We start from the raw sequence: 17,875 nt of genomic DNA on the forward strand, positions 1-17,875 counted from the left end.
GTAACTGACGAGTAACAGATAGGTCCTTTTCATATTGAACTGGTGTTTGTTTCGAAGATCCTGCGGAAACAGGAAGCGAGAATGAGGACTGTGGCATAACTATAGTGGACGAATCGGCGACTTGACCAAATATTTTATCTGAAATTTTTTGTTTATTTTTAATAGACGATTCAATATATCCCTCGGCCACGTTGGAGGATTTCCATCCTCCATGTCTCTTCAGCACGTCTATTGTTGCTCCCGAATCAGCTAACAAAGACGCAGATGTGCGTCTAAAACAATGTCCCGTATAAGACCTCGCATTTTCTAATTTCAAGAAAGCTGCTATTTGCCGTGGAATTGTACCAAACATGTTTTTTCCTACTACTCGCGTAGTACATTCTTTGTTGATGTATTGAACAAAAAATTTTGAATGAGTTGTCCCTGTCTTTCGCAATGCCACATATTTCCGAAATATCGCCACAAAACTGATGGCACTGTTTTCTGAATTTTTGATCACAAAATTTCGGTCAATTTTATTTTTGGTGTTTCTAATCGCAATTAGGAAGGAATCGCCCAAATCTCTCACATCGTCGATTTCTAAATCAACCAACTCTTTTCCACGACAAGCTCCCGCAACGCCCAAAATAAGTGCAACCTACAAAAAAATTGATTTCTTAAAATTTCTGAATATAAACAAATTTCCAAATTTACCTTAAGCATTAAATATTTATCATCCGGAGCCTCCCGTAAGAACTGATCTACCTGCTCAGACGTGAGAATTCTTGACTTCTTTGGCTTAAATCCCTCATTTCTTCTCTTCAAAAAAGCTAATAATTTTGGAAATTTACTTATATCAATATCTTCTCTAATGTTAATAACCGATTTCAGCATTGAGTAATGTGCCCAGAGAGTTGAGGCACAAACCGCTTTTGATTTATCATCGAAGTAGACTAACAGCGCATTTTCAGTAGGTTGTCTCACATTTTTTAAGCGGCACCACTTTTTAAAAGCATCGTACTGCTGCTCGTATAGTTTTCTAGATTTCGGTGGTAACAATTCTTCACCTACTTCGGCTGCTCTTTTATCAATATCAGATACACCTTCTTCACTCATGATACCAATAATTATCAATAACAATGTTTCTTTACAATGACACTAGTAATGACAATGTTTCTAAATTATAACTGTCACAACGCAATGTTACTATGGTAACTTATTTTAAAGACAGTTTATTAAATGAGTTGAAGAGAGAAAAAACTGATTGAAATTATTGAAATAATTAATAAAATCATACCGGAAGTACGAAAAGTATCGTATATACCTTGCGACTGAAGTACATTTAATCCTTCAGGTAAATTATGGCCCTCCCTGCGGTCGGGCCATAAACTTTACCTTCAGGATTAAATGTACTACTTCAGTCCCGCGGTATATAATGTACTATTATTTCATTGCCTAATTACTTATACTTAATACTTATATTAAGTATTTTCTGTCTTTCTATTTGTTTGAAAATTTGAATTACCTACACAAGTGTTTTATAACAAGTGTTTATTGATTTTAAAATTATAATTGTTAAATGTTTTTAGGTATGCTTGGAAAAAAATCATAGGTGTCCAATTTGTTATGAAGAAATGACAAGTTTTCTGATGCTTCAACACTTTCATTTCAAACATAAGAGTGCCATATTGGACTGCCCAACGCTTGTTTTCAACTTGAATGATTATTTAGAAATGCCTCGTGTTTATATATATCAAGAAGATGATAATTTGTTTTTTCTGTATATTAGCTATAGTATGTCGGAAAATTCAATAACATTAGATTTGGTTTGTATGGGTAGCTATAAACTATCTCAAAATATATACCATCAATTTACTCTTAGTAGCGAAAAAAAAGAATTTGATATTGTATTGAACAAAAAACCATGTACAGATGATTTTTTTGTTGTGGATATATCACATATGTCAAACTTTATACATATTGAATTTAAATTAATTGATCGCAATTTAAAGGTCTTGACAACACCAAGTATTAGTAATGTTGTGACGAAACCGGCACCCAAAAATGATCCACCCGGGAGTCAAATTGTAAAATACCGATCAGAATTTACTCCAAGATCAAAGGTTTTGACAGATTCACAGGATAGTAATGCTGTGGGGAAACCTTTAACCAAAAATGATCCAATCGGGGCTCAAATTGTAAAAGATCAATCAGAATTTAATCCAAAATCCAAGGTTTTAACAGATTCAGAGGATAGTAATGCTGTGGGGAAACCTTTCACCAAAACTGATGCAAACGGGGGTCAAATTGTAAAAGATCGATCAGAATTTAATCCAAGGTCCAAGGTTTTGACAGGTTCAGATGTTAGTAATGCTGTGGTGAAAAATGTACCCAAAAATAATCCACACGGGAGACAAATTGAAAATTACCAAGCTGAATTTAATCTAAAATCTAAATGTGTTAAATGCCAAGAGTATTGCATTTTTTCAATATCTAATTGTCCAATTCGTTATTACTACCGTGACAAACGCAATAATTATATATGTTACTATTGTTATAAGTTCTTTAGCGATGGAGATGATGTTAGTCAAAGACAAGCAAGAGAAGTTAGAAAATATTTCGAGAGAGCAATTCTCAGTGAAATAATTAATGGCATGAAGTTTTACAAATGGAATTGTAGTAATTGCAATAGCGATATTCAGGTGTCAGATATGCAGTCACATGAAATAAACTGCAAACGAGGTAGACAATTTAGATGCCCTATAGAAGGTTGTTGTGAAAAAGGAACTGTTAACCAAATGATCGAACATCTCAAAAATCATAATTGTTTGGCATTTTCGTCTCACTTTCAACTACCTTCAAATCATTTAAGATGTTACGTGTTTGTAAAAGAATATATTGTACGTTTAGATTTATCTTTTGCAAAAAATTTTGCAACTGAAAGTATTCAGGTAGTAAGAAAAGCTGGCAATGTTAAGAAAAAAAGATTAACCGCATCTTTTATGTTATTTGACAGCAACAATCAACTTTTGGAAGTCGTCCACGTCCACAGTCAATTTGACGTAAATCCAATATTTGTGAAAGTTATTGTAATTTAGGTAAACTAAATATTGTAGTAGAGCAGCCCAAATGGGGATTTTTGCAGTTACTCGAGCGCGTCGAAAAATCACATAGGGAGAAACCTTGTACCCTGTAAATGTACCTCTACCATATTTATATTGGCGCTTAATACATACTCCATTAAAATGTTATATTTTTTAAGCGTTACCTTGCATTTGTTAGAGGAGTTAATTTTATTTCTTTAATGTGTAGGGGGATCAGTAGAAGCTTAAGTTCAAGTTTTTGGGGTCGCCACCCTTGTCCCCCGGCCGCCATCTTGGAAATGGGGTGCAAAGTGGTTTTGCATTATATCTCGTAAACTACCAACCCTACGGAAAATCTAATTAAACATAAAATGTAGCAAATTAAATTTTCTATAATTTTATTTCTATTACTTTTTATCGTCGAGTGACCAACAAGAAAGATATAAGCAAAAATATGTAAAAAAAATTTAACAAGTTTCCTTTTGGAGGTTCTAACTTTTTTTCAGTTCATTTTAAAATGAAATAACATTATAGCAATTTTGTAGAGGGTTTTTCAGCCAACAATTTCCACTATAAAGTTGTTTCATTCTATTTATTTATATAGGTTTTAGAGCGCTTCAAACTTGACCAGATTCTCGAATGCTCATAGGAATACAATAATAACAAAAGTTAGGCTTACTTTTCTGTCTATATATAATTTTTATTCATACAATTTATTATGATTTTAACATTGCTATGCTATTATTATTTAATTTTATTTATGAAGCTGGTTGCTATCCTCAGCAGTGGTTGCTCTCTACATTTATTCCCCTACCCAAAAAAGTCAATGCAAAAAGATGTGAGGATCACAGACTCATTAGCTTGATGAGTCACACTTTAAAAATATTCTTAAAAATACTACATCAAAGATTATACAAAAAATGTGAATGGGACATCAGTGATTCTCAGTTTGGGTTTAGGCAAGGTTTGGGAACAAGAGAAGCAATAGTAGCAACACAAGTGTTAATCCAAAATTGTTACGATCAGAGGAAGGACGTATTCCTGTGCTTTTTAGACTACGAGAAAGCGTTTGATCGTGTCCAACATCACAAGTTAATGAAGATTCTCAAGAAGTTTGATATAGACCAAAAAGACATAAGATGCATTGAAAACTTGTACTGGTATCAGGTAGCACAATTAATAGACAATTCTATATCCAAATCCATACATATAAGAAGGGGTGTTCGGCAGGGATGTGTGCTTTCCCCTCTTTTATTTAACATTTATTCGGAAGCCATATTTCAAGAGTCTTTGGAAGATGCAGAGATGGGAATCAAAGTGAATGGAGTATTGATCAACAACATACGATATGCTGATGATGCTGTCTTAATTTGCGACAACATAGCAGATCTTCAACAACTTGTCACTATAATCGGAGAATACAGTAATCGAATGGGATTAGAGATTAATACCAAAAAGACCAAATTCATGATCATCTCCAGAAACTTGGATGCATTTGAAAACTCCACCATAACACTGAATACTAAGTCCATTGAGAGAGTAAGCAAATTCAAATACCTAGGAACGTGGCTTTTTGAAGACTGGTCATCGGACAGGGAAGTAAAATGTCGCATTGAGCAAGCTCGACAAGCTTTCGTAAAATTCAGGAAGGTACTGACCTGCTCAGAGTTCGACCTTACACTGAGACTAAGGTTTACTAAATGCTACGTGTGGTCGGTGCTGCTATATGGCATAGAGGGCTGGACCCTCAAAACGAGGGATATAAACAGATTAGAAGCCTTCGAAATGTGGCTTTATCGCCGTATCCTAAAGATATCATGGACGGCGAAAGTCACAAATGTGGATGTCCTTAAAAGAATCAACCAAGAACGTCAGCTTTTCGAAAACATCAAGAAAAGAAAAACGGCGTATTTGGGTCACATCATGCGAAACGAAAAATACCAGTTCCTTCAACTTATAATCCAGGGTAAAATTGAGGGCAAGAGAGGAATAGGACGCAAGAAAATGTCCTGGCTCCGAAACATAAGGCAATGGACAGGGATTAACGACATACAATCTCTGATACACATTGCAAGAAACAGAGAGTTAATGGAAAATGTGATCGCCAAGAAAATGCTATTATTAATCTGTTTTTGTCCTTTCTCCCCACTATAAAACTTATAACTTATAACCCTAAGCATATATAGAAAAGGCCCAAGAAGTTTTTTGAGGACAAATTCGCCTGTTCAGAAGAAGAATGACGTAACCGCAAAATACAAAATTCTTAAGAAGAGCAAAAAACGAATTTTTGATATCAAAATCATAAAGTATGATCAAAATTAGCCATTCACCACACCGTGGCTAGGATCTCGAGATATTAGCGTTTTTTGGGGTGTGCCGCTTGTTTATGAAGTAACATACCTTTTTTCCTATTGTATTTTGACTTAAAATTTTCCAAAAAACTTCTTCATGAGTTATATTTTATTGTTTTGTTGGTTAAAATTATAACCTAAAAAGTTTGTCACTCAACTTTTTTAAGTAAACATGAAACTAACGAAATATGATGACAAAATGTTTAAAAACTAACAACTCCTTTTTTGATCTGTTTAAACATTTTGGAAAAATTTCATTGTTATCTACATACTTTAAAGATGACAGTAAAATTTTCAAAAGGAAATATTTACAGCGACCAAAGATACAGCGAGGTAAATTTGAAAAATCATCAAAATTGATTTTCGGCATTTTTGTATAAAATTTGATTTTTGAACATGTTCCACCAAATCTAGATAAAAATAAACTTCATATTCGGATTCAGCGACCTCGAAAACATAAAAATAGACCAAAATTGGTCATTCACCTTAAATTTGATTTTCGTGGTCGGCATAACGATTGCTACCGCTCGACTAATATAAAGTACATATTTTTTTTATTGTATTCCTATGAGAATTCGAGAATCTGGTTAAGATTGGAGCGCTGTAAAACCTAGATAATAAATAAAATTAAACAACTTAATAGTGAAAATTGCTCATTGAAAAATCCTCTACAAAATCACTATGATGGTATTGTATTGTGAAATGAACGAAAAAAAAGTTATAACCTCCAAAAAGAAACTTCTTATAAAATTTTCTCATATTTTTGTTCAATGGACTAACAGGGGAGTTCGTTAAGGGTGGTCCGAAAAATAATCTGTCTTTAGAAAAACTCGAAATCGTCAGATTAAGATAAAGTAAGTTAAGTACATGTACAACAATGTATATTTAAAAAATCTGACGATTTCAACGGGGTGTAAGTAAATGGGTGAGTCACAAAGTTTTCGAAAAAAGCGAATATTTCGCGAAATGAACATCAGATCGAAAAACTGAAAAATACGTACGTCTTCAATATTTTTGAAAAATCTATCGAATTACACCAAACCCGACCCCCTGGACGTGGAGTGGGGGATACTTTAAAATTTGAAATAGGAGCCTCCTATAAACGAATACGTTGTCGTAATGGGGTAGTTACTCTGAGAAGAGGGTTGGTTCTTAGGAATACACTATTTGTCCATACTTTATTTATTGAACACTACTTATTATTATCAGTAACAAGTTGGTGTGCTTAAAGTAGAACCATCTACGAGTGCATTTTGATTAAGAATGATATTTAATTAACGAATCAATTAGAATGAATCACGGTGCCTTCATGTATAAGTATATAAACAGACTTGTAACATGTAGTTTGTTTATAGTGCCGACTCAGCTTGACCATGACTTACGAAACTATGAATTAGTTGACTATGCATTATTGTCGACTGGTGCTTCTAACAAATCTAGGTCACCTACTAAAATGTAAACAAATGTGTATGTTTTGGTTTTGTTTCTAGTACATTTAAGAATTAAATGAATATGTCTTGATCTCAATTTTGGATGTTGATAAACCTTTACATCCATCCCCTTCGGGAAATTTTCTGACTACATGCAAGGAAGAAAATTGTTGTGCTCCACCAACTGATTACTTTAAAAGATTTATACAAATATATACAAATATAAAATACAAATATAATATATACAAATATACAGCTTATTACCTTATAACAAAAATTGCCATCAAACATCATCTATTCTTACTTATTACTTCCTTATATCTCGCGAAATTCTACACTCAGAAATTGTAATGCATATTTTACCTTTTCCCGATTTAAAATAAAATTATAACTTTAATTCTTACATTTGAACTTACTTTTTAATTATAATTCTTTCACTTTTAAAATAATTATTTGATTTTCTGACCTTTTACATATTCTTCAATTAAAAAAAATTCTCCTTTTTCTTCCTCTTCTTCTTGACTGGTACTTTACTAATACATATTTTCATTTTCTTTATACTTAGTACTTTTAGTGTACTATTAAACATATTTCTTCTTCTTCATATTTCTTCATTAAACTCGTATTTACTTCACATATTCTTCCTTTTCTAACCCTTACCTACTCGGCGGGTTTTTCGCAGCTTTAAATCCTTGTATTTGCTTCCGGTCCTTTCTCCACGTCCTTAGTCGTGGGAAGGTTTGTTCCAAAAAGACAAAATGGATAGTTATGCGCTTAAAAAAAATCTTCTACATTTTGCATCCCTAAATTCCTGTCTGATCCGAACTGCTCAGTCTTGATGAGAGTCGGTTAGCTTCAAAACATGAAATGAGCATGCTAAAATCTTTTGATGTTCATTTTGTACCTTTTTCTTTGACAAGAGTGTGTTTTTTCTGAATTGTCTTTAATTAATTATGCTTCTAATACATTTTAAAAAAATCAATTGTCTACTTAATTCATCATAAAACATAAAAAAAATCATATTTATACTAAAATTCAACCGATACTAAAAACTTGAAATCAAAAATCTTATTGTCGGTACCAAAATTTCAACATTCAATAAAAATTCGAAAGAAAGTGGTAATAAAAATAGACTATATTTTATTAAAAAAATCACGAAAAAATCTATTTACCTATCATTATTCTATCTAGCTAGGACTATTCTTTTTCAATCCTATCTATTTATCTAACATCTAACACCTATCTATCTAACATCTATCTAGCTAACATCTATCTAGGGTTATTTTTCTTAGTTAGGGTTATTTTCTTATCTAGGTTATTTTTCCTATCTAGGTTATTTTTCCTATCTAGGTTATTTTTCCTATATAGGTTATTTTTCCTTATCTAGGTTATTTTTCCTATCTAGGGCCCTATACTATGTGCACGTGTACTACCTATAAAATTAACCTAAAACTTAAGAACGAGAAAAACTTATAAATAAACGCTAAATAAATAATGTGAGTTTTTGCTATTTACTAAATAATAGTTTTTTCTCACTGAGTTCGCGCAATTAATAGTCACTTTACATAATGTCACAACGAAAAAGTCTCTATTTCTCTGATTGAAATACAGTCTTACATGACCTCATTTGACTTAAATAAGTATATTAGCATTTTAGAAATTTAAAGTTGGTTTACATTATAAAAATTTAAAGTAACTTTATATTATATTAATTGTCTATATATTACCTGAAGCAATACAAAGTGTTCTTCTTAAATAGTACTTTCTACTGTACAAAAGTCTCTTCAATTATTCTGTTTTCCATATCTTTGTCATTAAATCTTATTTACCTTAATATTAATGACATGTCTTTCATTATGATAATTTTAAGTCTTATTTGCCAATCTTCTTTTGTCCTTTTCCCTCCAATGGGATTTTCTTGTTAATATATAAACTTCCTTACGTCATTATAACTTATAAGTCTTTATTTTCCTTCTTACACCATTACTTTTACATCATTTCTTCATAAATTCATTGTATAAAAATTCTTGTATATCCTTGTATATAAATAATTTAATTTCTTTTCCGTAGTCATATTTTAAATTTTTTTCCGTCTTTAATGTTTCTTTGTCTTGTCATTGGTAAAGAAATTCTCTAAATCTTGATTCATCGGTCCCATAATATCGGAACTCATATTTTCCGTGAAACTTATTCTGGTCCATTATGTTTGTATTTTCCTTTCTTCTTCTTTAACACTTTTATTTCTTTGCCGTTTCTTATATGTATATTTTCAATAATATTATTTCAATATCGTAATTCCCTTAAAAGTATTTCTAATTCACCTTTCCTAGTGTATAATTTCAGTATTTTTTATATCTTATGTAATGCGTAAAACTCTACTCAGCGAATTACTGATGTATGTATTTCTGACTCGTAATTTTAGAGTCAGGTAATAACAATATAATATACTTTACGCAAAATAAAAGCCTGATATAGCGTTTCCTTCAATTAAAAATATTATGTAATTGTAGACTGCAAATAATGCTTTCATATTCTCTCTATTAGGATTATAAACAAAAATCATTTATTTTCATTAAAAAATAAACTTAGTATCAATAATTATCTGTATGTACAATGAAAAATATAAACTATAAACTAGATTATTGAATATACCTCTAAAATTTAAAAAGAATGAAAACTTGTCCTAATTTATCAATATTCAATAAAAATTAATTCTAATAATTTCCAAAATATTTTTTATATTTTATGCATTTAAGTTATATTAATAAAAAATTTTCGTGTATGTGAGACTGTATGCAATGAAAAAAATAGCTCAAAAGTTACTCACGCGTACACTATTGTCATTGTCCACGATTGTCCATGAAGTCTGGTCCTCTTGACGTTGGGCGTGGCTCCCATGTCTCCAAACCTCGTTCCTTACGTCATCTACCCTGAGGCTACGTCTCTCCAAAACCATCTCATACTCCATCTACCCATTTTTTTTCTCCTCTTCCAATTTTTTGTTGCCATCTTTCTGGTTTCTCCCTACCTCAGAAGTCCAGTTCGTCACTCAGGTCGCCATATAAAAGAATACGTTTTCGTAATGGGGTAGTTACTCTGAGAAGAGGGTTGGTTGTTAGGAATACACTATTTGTCCATACTTTATTTATTGAACACTACTAATTATTATCAGTAACAAGTTGGTGTGCTTAAAGTAGAACCATCTACGAGTGCATTTTGATTAAGAATGATATTTAATTAACGAATCAATTAGAATGAATCACGGTGCCTTCATGTATAAGTATATAAACAAACTTGTAACATGTAGTTTGTATATAGTGCCGACTCAGCTTGACCATGACTTACGAAAATATGAATTAGTTGACTATGCATTATTGTCGACTGGTGCTTCTAACAAATCTAGGTCACCTACTAAAATGTAAACAAATGTGTATGTTTTGGTTTTGTTTCTAGTACATTTAAGAATTAAATGAATATGTCTTGATCTCAATTTTGGATGTTGATAAACCTTTACACTCAATTTTGTATTGCAGATTTGGATTCATCACGTAAAAATAAATAACTATTATTCGAGATCTTTTTTTCTATTTATGGATAGATGGTGCTCCAATTGGAAAAACGATTGTTGGAAATGGAAAACTAAATAAAAAAATGGAGAGTCTCCACTAAAATGGAAAACTTAACTTAAATTTTTTTGGTTTTAGAACCTACTCTTCACAACCAAATAGGTCCTCATAACGCTCGAGTAACTGCAAATTTAGTATACTTACCTCCCCTACTATTTTCTATTATTGTTCATTTTTTGTAAATGTGTATTCGTGCGACGTGCATGAATATGTACATATACAGGGTGATTGATTAGTGGGTGTAAAGCCCAATAGATCTGCTATACTTAGTAATATATAGCAATAAAAGTTAATAAAAAAATTGTAGACAACTTTGAGATTCATATTACAAAATTAGTTAGAATGTTACAGGGCGTTCGATAACCTAGTGGCAGACCAAACTTATGTTTTTTTTAATGGAACACCCTGTATTTTATTTTATATTCGAAAATCTCCTTAACTGTACCATCACAAAAATATAAAGGTTTGTTATGTTATATAGGGTATGTACAAAGTTTTAACCAATTTTATATGAAAATCGTAACAAGTTCAACATCCCTTATTAATAAAAATAAGCACAACAGAAATGGTTTATTGGTGCCATATTTTTTTATTGATTGTCAAAATTTCCAAAAAATGATTAATATTGCTAATTTTCTCTATACCGAAAACAGGGTGAGTCAAAACGCAATTACATTATTTTCTCAGTAATTTTAAATGGAACACCCTGTATTTTATATCACTATTAAAAAATGCCATTGCTGTACTTTAATTTTTATATAACATTCCCTATACCTACCTAAATTTATTAGTTTTCAAAATATTTTTATTTTTAGAGCAAATTAATAACAGGTGTCTAACTTTTTCCAAATTTTAAGAAAGCCATAACCGAATTTGTCGAAAACTGACAGTTTATCATGATAAAACTGTTATTGTGTTATTAAATATAATCCGGTCAACTTAGACATCAAAATGCTTGGCAAATAACAAAAATTGCCGGAGAGCCAAATTTTGGTGGAGAGCTAGGGTATACCATAACAAATAAAGTTTAAACAGTCCCCATCGATCCCATGTGTGCGTCAAAAGTTATTCGGGGTCAAAAGTCAAAATTTGAGATTTTTGGATTTTTTTCGAAAACGGTAAGTTTTATCAAAAAAAAAAACCTCAAACCAAAGTTGTAGATCTTAACATTCTCTACAAAAATTGTCCTTACAATTTTTTTTCTGAGTTACCATTCCTGAGATATCGCGATTTTAAAAGTTACTTTATACATTAAATGCACATATAAGCCACGTATATACGTATGTGGCCATTAAGACAAGTATAAATGCCTATTTGTGTCTCTTTTATATAGTATATTATACTATTCTGAAAATATTTCTTCAAAAGGTAATCAGTCCCAAACTGAATTTCCTCTATCCACGTGGCCTTGAAAAATATTTGGCTATACCATTGTTTAAAAAAGAACAGATTGTCTATTATAGGCAATGGCTACAGTATTGTTCATAATATTATCTGTTTCTTTTAGTGCTAAAGGTTCAGTTCAAGTGAATATAAGTACTTATTACAAGCGTCTACCATTTAGTACCGTTACCGTTATTTGTAGAATTTTATAGTTTTAAAAATGTCTCAGTTTTGCTTTATTTGCAATAAACTTTTAAGTGAAACTAAAACAGTTGTGGTTGATCGTGGAATGCCAAATTTAATCGAGGCTAGTGTCGAGTGAGGTGATGAGTTTATTGAGTATTTAAGAACTCAAAAATCCGTTACAATACACGTGAATTGCAGAAAATCATACATTCGGAAAACTTCAATCGCTGCAGTGAAAAGACAACGTGAGGAGGAACAGGCTAGTACTTCAAAAGTAAGTCCACCTCATACTAGAACGCGAGTAAGTAAATCACATTTTTGTTTTAAAAAATACTGTTTATTTTGTGGCAATGAAGCCAATGAAGAAAGCACAGCATCTTTGAAAAATAATTCGTGACGTGACTACACTAAAATTCAAAGAATCCCTGTTGAAATTAGCTAAAGATCGTTCTGATGATGTTTCGAAGGTTGTTCTTGAACGTATTAATTTTGAGTATGATTTAGTCGCTGCTGATGCAAAATACCATGACAGTTGTTACAAATCTTTCTTAAAACCTAATACTGGTCGTAAAATTGGCCGTCCACAAGATGAAACTGTAAACTCTGCGATGGAGAAAATGTTTCAATTCATAGAAACGAGTGATGATTGCCAGTTTTCGTTGGATGAATTAAGGAATGTTTGTCAAGATGTAGTTTTAGATGACAGAACTATAAAAATACGATTGAAATTGAAGTATGGTAGTAGAATTATTATTACAGAAAAGCCTGGAACCTTCCTCCAACATCAGCATCTGCTTTTCAACATTTGTATCGAGTATATTATCAAGTTCAAACATGGCTAGGCAATGAACTGAATCCAGAAGACTGGGGTTGGAAATTAATAGATAATAAGTTCCAGAAAAACTCCTAACACTATTTTTTGCAATTGCAAAAAAGGTTGTAGTGCCAAATGTGGATGTAAAAAAGTCGGGTTTCTGTGTTCTCTAGTGTGTACCAACTGCCAAGGTCAGTCTTGCTCAAATGTCCAGTTTAGTACAACAGAGGAAGACTCCTGTGATTTTAATGAAGAGACCAATGACTCAGTCACATTTGAACAATTTTTGAACATCCAGAAAGAGGAAGAGGAAGAAGATGAAATCGAAGAAGATGAAATCGAAGAAGACTTGACGGTTGAAGTAGACTTTCAAGAATATGTATCTGATTAAAATATCTAAAGAAATCAAAACAATAGTTAACCGAATAATCAATAGCAATATCAATAATCAATATCAATAATAAGGTAATATCTAGAACTTGACCGGTATTGTTTCCTTAAATTATCCTAAAATTGTCAAAACAGTTAGTGGAGTAGGCCTACAGAGGAAACCACGGTAAAAAAAACGAGCCGAGTACGCTCCTCACAGGTGGTGTGGAAACGTGTGCATATCATGTATAATGTGACTCTTTGAATCGCGATTCAAAGGATTCAAAGGACTATTTTTGTAGAGAATTTTAAGGTCTACAACTTTGGTTTAAGGTTTTTTTTTTGATAAAACTTACCGTTTTCGAAAAAAATCCACAAAATCTCAAATTTTGACCTTTGACCTCGAATAACTTTTGAACCACACATGGGATCGATGGGGACTTTTTAAACTTTATTTGTTATGGTATACCCTAGCTCTCCACCAAAATTTGGCTCTCCGGCAATTTTTGTTATTTGAAATCTCTATATAGACCGGGTTAATAGTTGAGATGAATTTTAATATTGAGGAAATGGTTGATCTGGCAGGATATTTGGGGAGTGCAATAAAAATGCGTTATTATCAATAACAATAATATCATGAACATAAACGGTTCCTTGAAAGACGACAACCTACAACAGCAAGCTTTGAAAGATTAAAGGATCAGCTTAACCGCCCTGATTCAGTTACGTATAAAAACACGAACGTACAAAAAGTACTGTAACAGAGGAAAACGAAATTAATGTGTTGATGGCAGTTACTGAAAATCCACATACAAGTATTCGAAATATTTCCAAAGAAAAGAACAATCTTACTACTCTGTGCAAGAAATTCTTGCAAAAAACAGAATGCACCCTTACCGCATTCAAATGCACCAAGAATTATTTCAGGAATATTTTGAAAAGAGAATATTATTTTGTGAATGGGCCTTAGATAAAATCAATCAGCAGACAGATTTCTTGGATAATGTACTATTTGGAGATGACTAAGTTTCATAAAAACGGTTCAGTCATGGCTAACTTAAAATATGGAAAAATTTAGAAACCTAATTAATAATTTGCTCTGAAAAATTAAAATATCTCGAAAACTAATAAACTTAGACATAGGGAATGTTATATAAAAATTAAAGTACCGTAATGGTACTTTTTAATAGTGATATAAAATATAGGGTGTTCCATTTAAAATTACTGAGAAAATGATGTAATTGCGTTTTGAATCACACTGTATTTGATATATAGAAAATTAGCAATATTAATCATGTTTGAAAATTCTGACCATAAATAAAAAAATATGGCATCAATTAACCATTACTGTTTTGCTTATTTTTATTTGTACAGGGAGTTGAACTGATTTTCTTATAAAATTGGCTATAACTTTGTAAATACCCTGTATAAAATAACAAACCTTTATATTTTTGTTATGGGACAGTTAGGAAGAGTTCAAATATAAAATAAAATACAGGGTGTTCCATTTAAAAAAACCTAAGTTTGGTCTGCCAGTGTGTTACCGAACACCCTGTAACATTCTAATTAATTTTGTAACGTGAAGCTCAAAGTTGGCTACAATTTTTGTTATTAACTTTTATTGCTATCTATTACTATAGCGGATCTATTGAGCTTTACCCTACTAATCAACCACCCTGTATGAATACGTATGTAAATACGATGATGGGCGCGCTAATAACCGGCAAAATAACACAAAATATGAAAAACATAGAGTTGTAAGGATAACAAGTTGTAAAATAAAAATAGATGAAACTAGTACAGGTGGAAACATATGAGGAGGAGTATGTCAACTAAAACTGCCACTGTTAGAGTGGTAGTTGCCAAACTCGTCTGATACGTCTAAAGGTGGGAAACAATTAATATAATGTAAATTTTTAGATTTAGATCGGTAAATTTTCCACCTCTACTAGCTTTATCTCTTTTTATCTCATAACTTAATATGTTTTCCATCTTTTGCATTATTTTGCCATTTCTTAGCGTGCTCATCGCTGTATAAATTTCATATGAGATAGGTGTACTTACTAGACATATTATTATAGTCGTTTAAATTAGAGGAAAAAATTAACAAAATTAATTTTAATTAAATGCATCATTTTTCAGTTAAGTGTATAAGTAGGTATATAATCTGTATTACATATATAAAAAAATTAAAAAGACAAAAATTTTCATTTATTTCGCTGTCTATAAATTAGGCAAAGAAATTTCAGGATTAGCTACAATTGATTGCGATAAAATCCACCAACTGGATCTGGGGTAAAAAGAAAAGCATATTATTTAGAAGCCAGGCAGCCATGCAATTTTGTTCATAATTCATCAAAACATGAGCTTCTTCTTAATCGGAAACTTACCGTTAATAGCATGTCTGTCTAATAGAGAGATATTACAAAGGCAAACGTTAACACCGTGTCAAGACGTAAATAGCGGATAACGGTATATTTGAATACAGGCATCCAGAGCATTATCGTAAAATGTTCAGAGGCGGGGTTTAACGTTATTATGACAGCCAACGTTTGGTATTAAGGCCGGCCGTTGTATGAAAGAGAGGTCCCCAAGTCGCAGTGCAACAGAGAGAAAAGATTCTTTCCCGAGAGATGCTGCCTCTATCGGAGAAATAACGCAATAGATATCTAAGCGAAGCCGCGGACTCCAGACTTTATAGTCAACTGATAGTTTAGTTTCAGTACAGATTGGTATGCAGGTGCGGTCTCGCTAAGATGACTCGAATTCGTTTTATATATGAGGTGCGAACTTTTCATTTTCTAGGAGGTTTAAGGACGGGGTCTCGCTGAAAATTTTACTCGGATAAATACTGTGCTCGTATCTCGTGGTAAAATCTAAACCAAAAGTATTGGAAAAATCTATTTCGCATATTGGTTCATCATAGTTTGTTACCTACTTCTCATGTCCCAATATTATAAAATTATACCAGGGAAGAACAATTATATCACTCAAATTTGTCTAATTGTCTAATTTAGAATGAAAATGTAATTAATGTTTAGAACATTTAATGAAAGCTTATAACCAAGGATGGTACTAAAGATGAGCAATTTGGTCCGTCGGTCTGCCTGACCGCGAATATAACTCCTCCGTCACTGTACCAGGTAGAATAGCGAATGAGGTGTCGAATGAAAGCCTATAATCCAAGGATGGTACTAAAGCTGATAAATTTGACCAAGGCTGTCTGTCCATCTGTCCGCCCGACCGCGAATGTAACTACTCCGTCATTATGCCAGGTAGAATGACAAATGAGGTGTCGAATGAATGGTTATAATCCAACGATGGTACTAAAGATAAGCAATTTGGTCCGTCGGTCTGCCTGACCGCGAATATAACTCCTCCGTCACTGTACCAGGTAGAATGACAAATAAGGTTTTGAATGAAAGCTTATAACCGAGGATGGTACTAAAGATGAAAAATTTGACCAAGGCTGTCGGTCCATTTGTCCGTCCGACCGCGAATGTAACTTCTCCGTCATTATGCCAGGGAAAATGACAAATGAGGTTTCAAATGAACGATTATAATCCAACGATGGTACTAAAGTTGAGCAATTTGGTCCGTCGGTCTGCCTGACCGCGAATATAACTCCTCCGCCACTGTACCAGGTAGAATGACCAATAAGGTGTCGAATGAAAGCTTATAACCAAGGATGGTACTAAAGATGAGAAATTTTACCAAGGCTGCCTGTCCATCTGTCCGTCCGACCGCAAATGTAACTTCTCTCCGTCCTTATGCCAGGGAAAATGACAAATGAGGTTTCGAATGAACGATTATAATCTAACGATGGTACTAAAGATGAGCAATTTGGTCCGTCGGTCTGCCTGATCGCGAATATAACTCCTCCGTTACTGTACCAGGTAGAATGACAAATGAGGTGTCGAATGAAAGCTTATAATCCAAGGATGGTACTAAAGATGAGCAATTTGACCAAGGCTGTCTGTCCGTCGGTCCGTCCGACCGCGAATATAACTCTTCCGTCACTATACCAGGTTGAATGACAAATGAGGTGTCGAATGAAAGCTTATAATCCAAGGATGGTACTAAAGGTGAGAAATTTGACCAAGGACTTCCGGTTTTACAAATGGGACCGGAAATACTGTTTTAAAGTCACCGGAATAGTAAAAGTGATATATTATTCGACGAACCTTCGCAAGGCGAGAACAAATATATACTTCCGGTTTCATGAGTGTCTTTCCGTCTGTCCTCCTACATACAACTCCTCCGTATTAATACAGATATAATGACAAATAATGAGGTTTCGAATAAAAGATTATAACACAAGGATGGTATTAAAGATGAGTAATTTAACATCGGACTTCAGTTTTAGAGTTGCAACCGCAAGTATCTGTTTTAAAGTGACTCAAAGTATGATATGAATGTAAATGAATATGATCCAAAATTAGTAAAATCGTATATGAATCGACGCAAAGTTACACGAAGAGTTAAAATATCGACTTCCAGTTCTACTTTCGATTACTTTGGATGAAAACCTAGGACTTACGAAGTCCAACTACTTGTTAACACATGCCCTTGTGAACATGAACGGAAAGAAATAACACGAGTAGCGTTCATCAGCAAATCATCAACGGCTGATAGCAAAACTCTACGAAACTAT

At 32.7% G+C, this 17,875-nt stretch overlaps 1 protein-coding gene across 2 annotated transcripts in view; it reads left to right on the forward strand.

Moving 5' to 3' along the window:
- LOC126892508 (uncharacterized) overlaps nt 1-15,435 on the forward strand; it is a 40,944-nt gene extending 25,509 nt beyond the window's left edge. Inside the window, exons 2-3 of one of the 2 annotated variants that reach the window (XM_050662061.1) lie at nt 1,569-2,102; nt 2,214-15,435. In XM_050662061.1, the coding sequence (XP_050518018.1) occupies nt 1,569-2,102; nt 2,214-3,077 (1,398 nt within the window). In that variant the 3' untranslated portion in view covers nt 3,078-15,435. Of the gene's footprint in view, nt 1-1,568 lie in introns of both variants that reach the window. The other variant, XM_050662060.1, reaches the window with a different exon arrangement.
- The last annotated feature ends 2,440 nt before the right edge of the window (nt 15,436-17,875 follow it).

The sequence above is a fragment of the Diabrotica virgifera genome, chromosome 9 (genome assembly GCF_917563875.1).
Source record: "Diabrotica virgifera virgifera chromosome 9, PGI_DIABVI_V3a".
NCBI lineage: Eukaryota > Metazoa > Arthropoda > Insecta > Coleoptera > Chrysomelidae > Diabrotica > Diabrotica virgifera.